Source organism: Squalius cephalus (genome assembly GCF_949319135.1).
Source record: "Squalius cephalus genome assembly, chromosome: 8".
Lineage (NCBI taxonomy): Eukaryota > Metazoa > Chordata > Actinopteri > Cypriniformes > Leuciscidae > Squalius > Squalius cephalus.
In genome coordinates this window covers 16270126-16286551 of record NC_137129.1, presented here as the reverse complement: position 1 = coordinate 16286551, position 16426 = coordinate 16270126, and the positions used below count along the sequence as shown (strand labels likewise).

The 16426-nt window shown below is 35.7% G+C and overlaps 1 protein-coding gene across 1 annotated transcript in view; it reads right to left on the bottom strand.

Moving 5' to 3' along the window:
- rims2b (regulating synaptic membrane exocytosis 2b) overlaps nt 1–13075 on the bottom strand; it is a 171960-nt gene extending 158885 nt beyond the window's left edge. The window contains exons 1-2 of the mRNA XM_079878271.1: nt 12807–13075; nt 12040–12209 (exon numbers count right to left, since the gene is read on the bottom strand). Coding sequence (XP_079734397.1) covers nt 12040–12194 — 155 coding nt within the window. The 5' untranslated portion in view covers nt 12195–12209; nt 12807–13075. The remainder of the gene's footprint in view (nt 1–12039; nt 12210–12806) is intronic.
- Between the last annotated feature and the right edge of the window lie 3351 nt (nt 13076–16426).

The window sequence follows — 16426 nt, the reverse complement described above, 5'->3', positions numbered from 1 at the left end:
TGAAATTGTAAGAAAAAAGTCCAAATTGAGAGTTTATATCTTTATATCCGGTAATTGTGCTTATTGTAAAGTCTGCATTGCAAGACAAAAAGCCGCAATTCACTTTTTTATTTTTATTCTGTGGCAGAAACAAGCTCTATAGTATTTAATCATCATCAGAGTTGATGGAGTTTGAACTGTAGGCTGGATATGGATGGCTGGTGTTCCTGTGTGCTAGAGATTTCACAATGGACTGTAGTTAAAATAATACTAAACCCACTCCTGATGACTTTGTATTTTTGTCATTAAAATCAAGACAAAGTCTTATTGAAAAAAACTTTATTTTACAGTGAAAATATTTTTGTTATATTGTGATACACAATTAATCAAATTCAACATTTGAAATCAGATTTGAGATCATATAAGAAAATGATGAGATCATTGAAGAATGGCAGCCCCAATAAATAGGTAGACGGTTATAAAAATAAATATGAGTTGTGTATTACAGAAACAGACATACATAAACCAGCATGAATATAAAAATCATATAAACATGAAATACTTAAACAAAAAGTGAATAAATAATATGTAATGAGAGAAATATAACAGTTTTTTCCTTATATGTGACTTTTGGTATTGTAAGTAACATTAAATTAATCTTTAATCTGAAGACCTTTAGTGTAAAACTACTTGAGTACTACCATATTTTCTCACTATTTCTGCAGCATACAGTATGCATACTCAACACAATATTATGCTCAAATGTGCAGCATACAACCAGGACGCACTGCATAGAACACCATATCCCACAATGCAATGTGTTCGACTGGGCCTTCCATTTCCTGTCTGATGAACAAATTTTGTGCACCATATATGTATTTATCAGCTTGTAGAAAAGCTACTTACCACGGTGGCTCTTTACCACATATTTTATGATGGTTGTCAGTGTATTACAAAGGTACAAAATGCATCTTAGTACTTCAGTAGGTTGGTATAATAACATTATATCAGTTAATGAAATATGTTTTTACTTTAAATTTAAAGTCCAGTAATATTACAGTACAGTTACTGTACTGTTGTTGTATATACTATAGTCTGTGTAAAAAAAGTAGCATACTTGTACAGCAACTTTTTAAAGCCAGCACAAACAAGCATAGTGTTAATCCTGTTACACAACAGGTTTGACATAAGACTGATTACTTGAGACTGAGGTCTCTTAAAAGGTCATATATGACAGAGATGAGTTTATGGCATCATGGGGGAAAAGAAAATTCACAAACTTTAATATGGAAATATTTTATGGTCCTGTGGAAATCCCAGTGTACGTTTGGCCAGCTAAATACTGTGCCTTTCAGAACAAGTAAAGAGATTACAACCTGTTATTAGCCAATCAGCATTGGCCATTCTAAATACCTGACACTAAGTCCTAATACAGTACAGCTCTGATGCAGAGATCAAGTGCACTTGCACCACTGTAGCTTTGTACATGGTGTTTAGGATCGTTATTGTGTTCGAAATTACACATTCGACCTCCAAACAGATCCTCCATACTAGCCTTGCAGTGTAAAGCTCTATTCGGACAGGATTACTTTTACATGGAAAGGTGGGGTAAAGTAATTATTTCCAGAGCTTCTCAGTGATTTTAGTCCCATCCGAATGTGCCATCTCAGTAATCATTAAATACTGTAATTAAATTTCCTCTATAAAAGTAGTTTTCCGCAGTTTTTCAAGTATGGAGGCGCTTTAAGAAGCATTTAGTTGCTTTCTAGGGGGTGGGATGTCAAGTCTGTGGCAAACCTCAAGTGTTTTCCGAATACCATTCAGATCAAATAAAGGTCGAAAGCACTTGTTAGAGGCACAAAACTTATTTTAGCTCTAGGTAAGTGCCTTTTACCAATAGAATCCAATCTGAATTGAATTAATTTTCATTAATAAATTGTTCGACCAGACCTGACTGTTATATTATACATATCAGGAAGCAATGTCATACGCACATGACAACAGGGAGGTGACAGCGGTGTGTAAATTGAGTTACCCCTCCCACTTCCACTTGGTAGTTTTACTTCTGGTAGATTTCTTATCCCGTACGAATTGGCCAATAATATTACAGACGTCTTACATTACTCCATCAACCCTTGTAAAACTAATCCTGTCCGAATAGGGCTTAAGATGAAGCTGGAGGTTCCTCACAATTGCACGTCTCATCCAAGACTTTGGAAGTTATTTTGAAGCGTACAACCAGTGAGGTGATTTTCAATCTCTTGTGAAAACTTTCGCTAGTCTTTTTCGACCTGCCCAGTGCCTTACATTCTGCATGGTCTCACGGTGCTATTCAGTAATTCTGTGGACATTGTGATCGCTTAAATTCAGAAAACAAGCAATATTCAAAGTCAGTTGACCAGATTTAGTCATTTTGATAATATCCTCTTTTGTTGCAGAGGACTGGCCATTTTGACTAAAACCCACAAAATAACATTGAAACAATTAGTTATACAGACCAAGCACAACTGCGCAATATACTTACAAAAACCTTTTGTACATTTTTTATATTATACTTAAAAAATGGCGGGTATAGAACATTGCAGTGTTCTATAGAGATTGGTGTTAGCATGAATAAGCTAGGTTCTGTAACACAGCTAAACTCACTCATACAGGCTAAACCATCCACTTGGCCAGAACAAGTCAGACACAAAAGTTTGAATGCAGAGTGAATGGAACATGGAATGTGGCTTTCTCTAATAACATTTTAAAGCAACAGTACTTAACAGTAGATGAAACTGCAAATCACAGAACAACTGAATATAACAGTATAAAGACACAGCCTTTATTATTTATAAATGTATTTTACTCACATAGATTAATGTCACATATTTTCATAAAAGAGAGAGTTTACCCAAAAATGAAAATTCTGAGCATTCCCCAATTCTTAAACGCCACACTCACTCAGTGTGCTGTCATAAGGAATACCCAAAGGACTTTCTCTCTTAAATCTGCCTTTGTGCGTTATGTGACATTATGACACAATTACGAAGACATACAGACAAGTCCAATCAAATTCCAACTCAGATGTTAAAAGAAGTCTTAATTTAGTTCTAAATTTAAAGCTGAAAGCACATAATAGATACAATGTGCTTTATGAGAGACAACTTTATTTGTCATTTAGCAGATATGTTTTTCGGTGCGCTAATTGCAGGGACTCTCCCCCTGGTGCATCCTGGGGAAAAGTGCCTTACCCAAGGGCACATAATTGACAGGCGGTTCCCAGTAATTCATTTCATTAGTGGCCCTACCTGACACTAAACCAGCAACATTAAAATTACCAGACTAGACCAGACATAACAAGCTCAATCCCAGCATTGACGAAGAAGTTGTATGCATTGAAAATCTCTGCGAACAGTAGTACTGCGAACTCTAGTCAACACTTGCAAAATTGTATGCGCTATAATGCTAGATGATTAGTGAACAAGAAATGAGTAATCTGATCAAATACATAACTAATATATACTAATATATATATTCAATTAAATGCATGTTAATTGAAATTAAATTAAAATGTATCATAGTTATTTGTTAAATGTTAAACTTTAGAGTGTTTTTGATCCACTTAAGTAGATAGTACATTATATATAATATGAAGTACTTCATATATAATTAAATAATTACTTTTATTGTTTTTGAAATATGGTTAAAGTGTACTGATGAATGTACTGACAAGCATTTATGGTAAACTAAAATATCCTGTAATGTAACTTCTATTGAAACTTGAAAAGGTTGCAATTTAGTACATTTAAATATTACATATTAACTTTAAATGTAATATCGAATAACACACTTCAGTTAAAATTATAATCTCTTATATAAAGCTGTTTTAGTATGTTAGTCAAGACATCGAAATAAGTGTACTTCTTTAAAACATGACAAAAGATTAATAAAACAAAATTATTTAATATGTACTTACCAGTAAGTAAACATTTTTATTTTGACATTACTACAAAGTAGTCCTTATCCTTATCAAGGTCCTTATCAAGTCCAATTTTTTTTTTTTTTTTTTTTTTTGCAAAATGTTAGTGTCTTAACCTTTTAAACTGTTCCTTTTAACTTCAAAATTAGAAATATGCAAAAATGTTGACAAAAAAATGATATTTAGAGGTAGCTCAATCATGTGGAAGATTGCCTATGTTAAGCTGTGCGGCGTTATTGTGATATGCAAGTAATATTAAAAGTTGCTGCAAATGAACTACATTTTATTGAAATCAGAGCAACACTGACATGACAACAATGACAACAATCTCAAAAAAGCACAAAGTTTTCAACAATCCCTCATTTCTGATGCTCAGCAGCCAGTGTTGACTTTTTGCAGTCTGGATAGATCAGTCGGTGATCTTCCACCACATGAAGGAGAAACTGCAATTGTTCTTCAGAGTGTGTGAGATAGCCACTGTATTCTTGAATAAGAGCCACTCCTCTCTTGGCGTGATCATTGATTGACTACTTTCATTGCATGGTTGCCTGTGCCTCCTGATAATCTGCTTGATTCGGCCAAAGTTCCGGGTCAATTTCAAGGAACGTAATGTAATTTTTTTTTTAAAAATATGCTCTAAACCCAAACAATAACCAAGGTGATCATCAATAGAAATATGTATTGATTCCACCAGGAAAGGTAAATCTGCTAAACCGGGTCATGGATGGATTAATTTGGATTTAGTTTCTACAGTAAGTAAACTGAGATACAGTATGTATCTAAAATACATATTTAGGAATATATGGTGCATTAGATGCTTTTATGGAGATTTTTGGGGAATTTTACTAGCCAGGTACAATACCAAATCAAATTATCTGTTTTTACGAAAATCATCAAAATCTCAGAAAGTTTAAAGCTATTGAGCTACCAGTAATTACCGTATTATGTTACTGCCATTAAAATTGGCATGCTGTATTTTCTTATATAAAGGAACAATTTGAAGGGTTAAGAGCATGACAATTGGATACTTTAAAAATAAGGACCACCCTACTACAATGTGTACTTAAGTCATGAAAGTGTACTCTCATTAAGTACAATTAAGTGGCTTTTTATTTATTTAATTAATATACTATTATCTGCAAGAGCAGTTTATATATATATATATTCTTTTAAGATTTGAAGTAAACACTACAAGTACATTCAAAACAATTACGCAACTATACTTCCAAATTCTCTCGACAGGTACAGCCAAAATCTGGCATGCCAGAATGGTCAAACAAGCAAACAAAGTTTTGAAAGAGCCACTTGTTTGCATTTAAGTCAAACTATAAATAGCTTAGAGATGACTCTGCACATAAACTGGAACACAAGAAAGAATTTTAACATTTATAAATGAAGCACCTCACCTTTAAATCCTGTTTGAAACGCCTGTCAATATGAACATTTCTAAACTTAAATGCACGAACATCTGTATTCAACAAGGTATGAGATTTTTTCCACCATCAGAGGTTTAGCAGACCACTTCACTGTTCCATTCTCTAGCTGAGGAGGACAAACCCACCAGACACCTCTTAAAGGAGAGAGTGTGTGTGAGACTTAAGTACTACTATCAAAACAGACACACAGAGACGAAGATACAGACTATAACATGTTGCAGTGGGTCTGCACTTACTTGATTAATACTTAACCAGTACTTGACTGACTTTGCAAAAACTCTCTAATCTTCATAAGAAGCCTCATTTTTCCATAGATCATCACTCTTAGCACTTAATACTCAGGAGTGAGTGCACAAGATATGAACGTATCTGCTAAAAAGCACAGTGTCACCTCAGATGACCGCCTGTGTGCTCTTTTAGCATGCCCTGCCAAAGTACATTTCAAAATCAGCCACTGATATTGGGGATGTGCAACACTACGTTCAAAAACAGCTAGACGGAGCATCAAACAGATTGAACTTTGAGTTCAACTATTTTTAACTTTTCCCGAATTTATACAAGCAATGGCAACAGATTACTCTGAATGTGTACAGACAGACATGAACAGACTGATAGATGTTTTTTGTCTAAATAGTCTCAGTTCAACAAGCATGGGTGTTTCTATGTATGTTTTATGCCTGCTACAGACTGTGCAATTTCGGCAATCCTATACGATCATTACAAATCACACTGTACGACATGGATCGAATAAACTTGGGCACGACATGTATGTAGACTGTACGATGATGACACCTATTTACTCGTAGGCTACGACGCACATGTAAGGGATAATGTACATCCAGCCAGTTGTTCTCTCAGAATAAACCCCCTTAAGGCTGATGAGGACCCTGACGCGAAGCCCGCTTATTACACGCCTACTTGTCACAAGTAAATAATTAGACACGAAATATTGATCTGAGTTGAAATATTTTATTAAGTCTTTAAATACAAAGCTTCCACGAAGAGAGCAGTTGCTAGGGCGGCAAGTTCAAACTAGACGGACATTTAAGAGATAACCAATCAGAATCAAGTATTCCACAGAGCCGTGTAATAAAGAAGAATAAAACATCAGCATGCGCTAGTGGTAAACAAATAGAGCAAGATGAATTGCACTTTGGCAATTGTGGTTTTTATGTGTGCTGAAAAATAGAGGAGAAAGCAAAAGAGGAGAATATGGACACGATCATGGCTAGGGATAGGGCTAAGTTTTAGCGCCATGTTGCATTGATCAATAAGCCATTTCATGTTGCATTTTTATTGGCTAGTCAGTAGACGTAGGATGTAGCAGCAAACACACAGTGAGATGATCATGCTAAACTTCTGACACTGTCAGAAAATTATCGCATGCTATCTTTGGTCGCAAGACCGTGACAATGGGTGTCTTTGAACCTCTCTCACTGTGCCAGGTAGGACCACCATTGACGACAATTGGTCATCAACATCCTAAAATTTAGAAGTAATAAGCTATTTTCTATCAAGTTTTTGACCCTCTTTCGAACACTCCATTTTGATAGGCGTTCTGCATTCAAGACTTGGAAGTAAATGCCCACTGCTATGATTGGGTAACAGTTAACTTCATCTGAATGGTACGCAACTTGGTAAAGGTTTTGGCACTTTCTGTGTGAACACACAAAAAAAAATAGTCACACTTGTATTGTTCGCGGTCAATTGTTTGACCGCATTGGAAATAAACGGGAGACGAATTTTATCAATTTGAAACTTTTGTTACTGCGCACAAACAAATTCTTATTGAAAGCTCATTTTTTTTAGATATCAACCTCAAATTTGGAAGACCACTTGTTTGATTTTCTCAGAGTTTTAGAGTAAGACGTATTTTGGAAAATATTTCATATAAAAATTTAAAATTGTATATTTCTGTGCATTTTTTATAACAATAAATGCAACATTTTATATGTATATATTTTATATTATAAAATATAATATAAAATATATATATATATATATATATATATATATTTTACTTCTTTCACTTCAGCAATAATCTACCAAGTGTCGTCTTTAAAAAGGTCAAACTTAAGTTTGCACCAAAGCATTCAAGATTTATGACAGTTTAAATAGGAAATTTCATTAGGCCTATGCTCAAAAAATGAATAAATGTATTATACATATAATTTATACCGTAAAATCCCATAAAAAAAGAATATACAGTAAAATAAAGTGAACAAACTTCTTACTGGCACGATCTGACTGGAACTTCGTTAAAAACAAAGTTCACGCGTTATTAATGTTAGGATGTTACACAAGGATGGCAATGCAAAAACAATTTTTTTTTTCACAATTTGTGATCCTTCACGTCTTGCAATCCTCAGAAGCATCTCTAACATTGTGTTGCTGGAGTAATCGATCCTGTGTTTGCGCCTGTCTCGTATTTACTACTACATGGCAGAGAGGCAAACGTGAGGCTTAAGGTGGAACGTTGATGGCGTTCTGTAGAGGCGGCCTTTCGTCGCACTCCGATGTGATAATGTGACAAAATCCGAAACAAGTCGTTTTCTGAGCTTGGTTTCAATAAAAGCTGTTTTTGGACAAACAAAGTTTTAAGTTCTGAAACTTACAGGAAATGTTTTATAATACAATGACCTCTTATATGTCAAAAGATCAATAAAAATTTGATTTCTCAATTTATGGTCCATTTGAATTCAAATGCTATACAACTACCATACATTTAAATTGTATTTTTGGAGTACCATACAAACAAAAAGACACAAATAACTGCTCACTGGACTCATATGCCCCTGGCAAAACTAGAAAGCTATTCTTAATTGGGTTTTTTTCTTGGATTTTAAATCCATGATACTTAATTACACATGTGTGAGAAAGACATTGGTGAACTACACAGACTACTAATTAATAAGACAGTGATCAGATTAAGCCACAGTATCCAACCCAGATCAGAGAGACTGACATCTGACCGTGTGACCGTGAGATCTCCAGTGGCACAGGCTTCAAAACTGTGTCAGTTAAACAAGTTCATGTCAGGTGCCAATACAGCCATAGAAAGAGATGGAGCTCATTTAAAGTGAAGAACTTTAAATTCTTTCTAACTAGAATAGAACAAATATTCATATAATGTTTTACAACATGAACGATTCCTAGGTTTGATTAGAGAGATGATTACATCTTTTAAAATCCTAACTCAAATTATAAGCGAGCTGCAGTGGTGTTTGGTGTTTTTAGCCCCCTACGGCGCCTTCCAGGCAGCGAGGGGATGGGTAGGTTTAAGGTTGAGGTTAGGGTTAGCTGCCTGGAAGGAGCCATTGGGGGCTAAAAACACCATCGAGCACATGCAGTATTCGTAGTATTTTTTTGTTTGTTTGTTTGTTTAAGCATCATTAATAAAAGAGCAATCACACACTAAATACAGTACATAGCAATTAGTTATGTAGAATAACTGGATGGTTGAAATCGTCACCTTGGAATTATAAGGTTCTATCTGAGTTATTCACATATTCTTATTCTGTGAGAACTTACATTATGTAAATGTGATGGGATGTTTTTTTTTTTTTTTAAGTTGTGTACATTTTGGGACTTTTTATTTAGAAAACAAAAAGGTTCTCAACAAAGTCAAATGGAATGCAAAAAACTTTGAAGCTCAATATCTCAAAACTGCTCAGAATGCAGATAGAACCTTTTAATTCCAAGAGGGCGAAATGTGTCCAAAATGCTTCTTGCTCTACTGTTTTCACTCCTCATGCTTTGTTACTTCCCTGTGGTTGAGTCAGGCAGTGAAAGCATTGATTTTTTTAAGCTATCAATGTCCTATTATACCTTCAACACAACAACAGTGTTAACGGATCATTTGGAGTTGACGAATATCTGTTTCTATTTTAATCTATTTTAAAATGTAATTTATTACTGCTGAATTTTCAGCATTATTACTCCAGTCTGAAGTGTCACATGATCCTTCAGAAATAAGTCTGATATGCTGAAACATTTTTTATTATCAATGTTGAAAACAGTTGTGCTGCTTAACACTTTTGTGGAAACCGTGTGATTTTTTTTTTTTTTTTTTTAGGATTCTTTGATAAATAGAAACTTCAAATGAACAACATTTATTTGAAATAGAAAATTTGATTTTTTACGAAATCTTTTAACATTATAAATGTCGTTACTGTCACTATTTATCAAAATATCATAAAAAAAGATAGCTTTTTTGTAGCTATTTTTTGTATCTTTTTTTTTTTTAAAAAGGAACCATTTCAGCCATAATCCAGACATGCTGACATAATGCATTTAACGATTATGCATTATGCATTTACCATTTAATGATCAATGATAGCCTATGGCTTATCAGAAACTGGCTTATCTGACCTGCCACCACAAAAGTGTTATAAACACTAGAGGCATCAAAACATGCCACTATCCCAACAATTCACTCTGTAAGTGTGAGAGTTGAGAGTGCAATCAAGCACATCTTGAAATAAGAGCTTGAGACAATTAACTATTTTTTAATATGTTTTAATTTATATATATATATATATTAATATATATATTAAATCAGGTGATAATACAGGTGAGTTACACCAGCTTCAATTGGTTAGTTCATAACAGAATAGTCTCAGTTTTCCATTGACAAGCAGGCACATGGCAGAGGCGTACTGCAGCTGGAGCTCACGCTGTTTGGCACCGATGGTGGTCAGGTGGTCTACAAACAGACCTGAGCGGGTACACTGGCACAGAATTAGAAGTTCACTGGGTTCACTCCAGCCTTGGAACTTAGAGCCAAGTGGGCCACTCCAGTAAATAATGTCTACTCTCTCTCTTTCTAAAAAGAGAGCCAGCTGCCTCTAAGAGAAAATCTTAATGGGAAGAATTAGAACCAGACAGCAAGAGAAATAAAGATAAACAGATAAACTGTTAGATAAACAGATGCTTAATTATGGGATAGTTGAAATAAATAGATTAAATTCTTCCCAGTGCCTTGGGGCCTTGAGCAATATACTTATAGCTGAATTGTAGATAAAACCATCAGTTTACTTTGTCTCTAGTAAAGCAAAGTCCAGTGTGTAGCAGTGCTTATACAGAAATAGCAGATGACTGTAACATAGCGTAATCCAGGGTATGAGCAATTGATGATCATGTCAAATCTTTGTACAGACGTTCGGATGCTCTTGATTCCATTGAAGTACAAGGCGCTCTTTTGGATCATTCTCAAATCATGCTGGTAAACATGATCATCAGGTTTCATACAAACTTGTGGAGCTCATGCAGCTCAAGTGCATGAATTAAAACAAAAGAGGGGGGACAAATTAAATACCAAGAAATGTACCAATTCATGCCAATTTTTCTCTTGTAGTTTTCACTCAAATGTATTTATATACTGTATATAACATAGATTTTATACATACATATATATATACATACATATATATATATATATATATATATATATATATATATATATATATATATATATATATATATATATATGTATATATTATATATATAAATTCACTTAAGCCTGGAAATTAACAAATAAAAATATTTTAAGATTCGACACTATTCTGCATTAATTAAGATTCCGCACTCCAAAATATCAGATTCTAATACTCCCACTGAATCACTCAATGTTTTCAAATATGTGTACAGTACACTATAACAATTAAACAAGGATGACACCAATGCAGAAGTAGAGGAATTTTTGCATGTTACACTGCAGGACGCCACTGTCACTGCTTGACATCATGTCAACTCCCTACCAACTACCAGCAAACAGGTGCACCCCTGCGATTAATCCAGCATGTCAAGCAAACACAAGCAGAGAGAGAAAGACACTCTGCCAGCACACACCGCTCCATACATGCATCGACTCAGGAGAAAACACATCCGCACTGCGAGCGCGAGTGGACAGCGTCGTGGTGCTGAAAACACCGCGCGGAGCTTCCACGGCAACCGCAATCGCGGCAAATATACTTGCGCTAGGTTTCGCGTTAATGTTTAACGTCTGACCTATTCGACAGCACGCATTAAAAAGTGTAGTAATCTCTGGTAAACGGCAGCTGATGGGATTTTTAGCGAAGATGGCGCCCACAGCTAACCCAACCCACCAGAGCCTCACAGAATGACCATAACTGAGACAAAATACTACATGCACACACGGCGCGAGCCACGAAAACCTCCGAGGCGCGTGACAATGGCCTCTCTGATGGTTAACCCGGGCATTTTGTCCGGGCCCCTCTCAACAATAGCCTAATATTGACAGTCTACGTAAGCAGACGTATTACATTTCAGGAGACAGTCATGCTGAAAATAACAGGGAGGGTTTTAAAGAGACAAATGCAGCCATCATCCACAAGTCTGTGACTGCAGCACTGTGAGCCAGACACTCTTTTAAATACAGGTTCCCTCAGTAATGCCATAGTAGAACCGTTTTTGGTTCCCTAAAGAAGCTTTTAGTCAAGAGTTCTGAAAATAACAATTTTTTAACGTGAAGAACAGTTTAATAATACAAAGAACCTTCTTCCACTATAAAGAACCTTTTGTGTAACGGATGTTAAAAGGTTCTCCATTGAACCATTTGCCAATAAAGAAGAATTACTTTTAAGAGTGCAGAGCCCTCAAACCCTCTCTATTAAGGGTGCTGAACACAATCAGCTGGCTTACTTCAGCATGGACTGCTCTTTCTCCTCCTCTTTCTTCTGTCGGTCCATGACTGAGAGGATGATCTTCCTCTCCTCCTCGGTGAGGTGGCTCAGATCCGGCATGTCCGGTGGAGCAGGAGCCGCAGGGGATGCGGCCGGGGCCCCCCGAGCTGACATTTTCAGGTGTAGCTGCTGCTGAAAGAGCAATGGATGAACATTAAATACATCTGCAGAGAATCCATGCAGCCTACACGTGCTCTTGTTCTAGACTTATGGGATACATAACTGTATGGATCTCGCTCATAAAAATAACACTGATGCCAAAGAATAACCATTTTTGGTACCCCCAAAGAACCTTTCAGAGAACAGTTCTTAAAAAAAAAAATATATATATATATATGTTTTTTATTTTATTATATATTTTTTAGAGTGTATAGTAGTCTAAATGCCATTATGTCCTGATCCTGAAGGCGGTATGTTTTATGACAACACATTATCTCATCTATGATACCATCAGATTCATCACACACAGCCGGTGTATGTACATTGTAGATGTACATTTAGAAAATTATTAACGATAAACAGTATAACCCCGTGACAGCATGGGGAACGCGTGTAGTAGGCTACGGTTCACAATGTAGCTTGTCACGCTGGCTCATAAAAACAAGCATCTTCTGAGAATAAGGTGTAAAACCCTGGGGGCTTCTCGAGTTACATGCCGGTTTCCGGGAGCCGAGGGCATCCCAAGCATGCCTGTCGAATGTGTTTGGAGAGAAAACGAGTGCTTGCCTTTTATTTCGCAATCATGGTGAATGCAGTCTAACCCATGGCTACTGCTGCGAATGGAGAGCTCTCGCGCATCGTCCAATGGCGGGGCGCGCGATCCCTTATTGCGGTTATCGGCGTCCTCGCTCGCAACCTTCCCCACGATTCCCTCCTGGTTGATGCTGCTAACTCCAAGAGATTTCTTGAATGCACAAAAATGGATGCGGTTGGGGAAACGGTCTGATAGGAGAGCGAGGCGGAGCGACGGTCTTACGTAGGATGAAGATCAGATGGTCCAGTCTCGCGGGCGGGGGCAGCGGAAGTGCGCGCGCCCGGACACATTCATACATTCATTGACAGGAGGCGCGAGAGGAGCTGGAGCTGTGATGTAGGCTATGGTGATAAGTCATAATTTTTATGGTTTATGTCTCAGATAGTAATACTCTGTCTATTAGTTTAAATTCCGTTTTTTTCCCTCAGACCTCTCTAAGAAGCATGTTAGTATACTTACTTAACTGCATCAAATTAATGTCAAACCAAATTCTGGGAAGACCATTACGAAACTGAAATACATAGGACTAACCCAAAACTAAAAATGTATTGAGTGGCAGATTATAATCATACCATATTAAATGAAATGTCAAAATAATTACATTTGAACTCTTGTTAAAATTGGACCTCAGTTTACAATAAGCTACCTTAAAATCAAAAGATCACAAATTTGGTGTCAGTAAGATTAATGTTTTTTTGTTTTGTTTTGTTTGTTTGTTTCAGTAAGGACGCATTATATTGATCAAAAGTGACAGTAAATACATTTCTGATATTTTAATTCATAATTTTAATCTATACCTTTATATTCATCAAAGCATCCTCAAAAAAATCTGTCAAGGTTTCCACAAAAATATTATGCAGCACAAATGTTTTCAACATTGATAATAAAAATAAATGTTACTTGAGCAACAAATCAGAATGATATCCGAAGGATCATGAGACTCTGAAAACTGGCGTAATGACTGATGAAAATTCAGCTTTTCCATTACATGAATAAATTACATTTTAAAATATTTACAGTATGAAACAGTTATTTTAAATTGTATTAATATTTATTTTCGCTGTATTTTGTATATAAAATAAATCAATAAATAAATGCAGCCTTGGTAAGTATAAGAGACTTCTTTCTAAAACATTAAAAAATCCTACTGACCCCCTTTTGAATGGTATAGTTTTATACAATTTAAACAATATTAGCTCACTGATTTAATAAAATAAGAAATAATGTAATTATATTATACAATGCAAGTTTCATGACTGACACTGGTCAAGCTATTTGGTGACTTGTCTGTGCCATATTTCTTTACCACCAGATAGTATTGTAGTCAAGACCACCTAAACCGAGACTAAGACCAGATCAAGACCAATGTGTGTTGAGACCAAGACTAGACCAAGACTTTGAGGGTCTGATACCAAGACAAGACCAAGACCAGCATGTTTTGAGACCAAGACAAGACCAAGACTTTGAGGGGCTGAGGCAAGACAAGACCAAGACCAGTGTGTGTTGAGACCAAGACTAGACCAAGAATTTGAGGGGTTGAGACCAAGACAAGACCAAAACTTTGAGGGGTTGAGACCAAGACTTTGAGGGTTGAGACCAAGATAAGACCAAGACTTTGAGGGTTGAGACCAAGACCAAGACTTTGAGGGGTTGAGAGACCAAGACAAGACAAAGACTTTGAGGGGTTGAGACCAAGGCAAGATCAAAACTTTGAGGGGTTGAGACCAAGGCAAGACCAAAACAGCTCTTTTGCTTTTGTAATATTGCTTAATGGTTATAATATAAAAATCTATATCTCATACAAGTACTTTTTTTGCAATCACATCTTGAATTTTGTGGGCATTTGTACTACCTTTGGTGACATTTTTGACAATCCCTTGTTGATTTCTGACCCAGCACATCAATTAGAAATAAGTTATTGATTCCATTTGAAGCAGGAAGTTTTACATCCAATCACATTAATGATGTTAACAAATAAATCAGACAATGCATTGGCAATTTAGTGATATCCCCGCAGTTGTGGTCTTGACCAGTCTTGAAATAAAATCCTGAGTCCTCTTAACTCTTAAATGCATGAATGTTTCACCAATCATTATCACATATTCAGGTCTTTAGCGACCCAGATCTATATCTAACATGTCATGGATGGATCTCTACCTGTCGTGATAACATAATACTCTCCTGATATTAGAGGAAAAATGACAGAAGAATAAAATAAAGCATATTTTGTTACCTTTTGGAGCTTGGAAGGTTTCAGTTTGAGCAGATGTTTTATATCATCACTGTCCTCGTCAGAACCCTTTTCCCATTACATTCAGCATCTGGCTCGAGATCTCAAACATATTCTCAAAACTATCATTTTTAACATCTTCAAAATCAATATTTTTATCGCTGACAACTTCTTCACCAGGTCCACCATCAAGTGACAGTGAAACTAATGTTTGATTGCGTTCAGTACTTGCTCTGCAGTAAATCTGAGCCATTTCAAGTTTTGCTGATTGTAGTTTCTATTCTTTTGTTTTCTGCCTGCAGTAACTATGAGTGAAATGTCACTTCATCATTGTGTATCAGACATTGCCACCTTGTGAAATAAAGGTGAATTACACTTATTCAGTCATCAAAGATACAATTATTGTTGTGCAGATAAAATATACTTGCACTGTTACACACCAGGGGTTGTTAGTGACCCTATACAATTTTTACAAAAAATGTAAGGCATTCTTTTATGATTTAATTTTTTTATTGTTATATTGTTTATAATGAATTGATTGAGGAATACTAAGAGGGTTGATGTCTATCCTTAAAAAAAACGAATGAGGAGGAGGGTAGAGAAAGACGTCCTTGGTCACTAAAGACCTGAGGTAAGAGTTCGTCTGAGACCCAGTCAAGATCTAGTGCAAATGCAGCTGAGACAGAGACAAGACCAAGACCTTCAAGAAATGGTCTCAAGACCAGTCTCAATTACTACAACACTACCACCAGATAGATACAGTAATCAATGATCACTGACAATGGTTTTTATAAGCAAAAGAGATGAACAGGTATAAAGACATTAATTCTCTTAACATGAGGTTCAAATATGGGATGCTTTTAAATAAGTTCATCTGGTTATTTGCTACTTTTTCTTCTCTCCATTATCATCAATTAAGAAAAGTAATTTAGTTTTCAACTTAAATTCATATGTAGCCTACAATTTAAAGCATAGGCTAATTGTAGCCTATATATTTATAACTCATTTTAAACATTGAATCATAATCCTTTAGGTCAAAACGCGTCAATGGTCACAGGAAACATATATTTTTCTTTCAGATGTATTTGTTTGTTTTTGGTTTTAATTTATTAATCATTAATTTATGAGTAACTTAGCCTATACTAGGCTATAGGTGTCGTATTAGAATAAAATACAAAACCGTATAGTATATTTACATATAAACATATAAATAGTAGGTTGTAATAAATATAGTAATAAGCATAGACTGTAAAAAATAAGTCGTGAAATATAGTCGCTCACGCTTAATCTCAAAACAAAGCTCACATGCACAGATTTGTAGAGCCTGTGGAGTGGTCTGATCTTTTAATCACGTCATGTGAC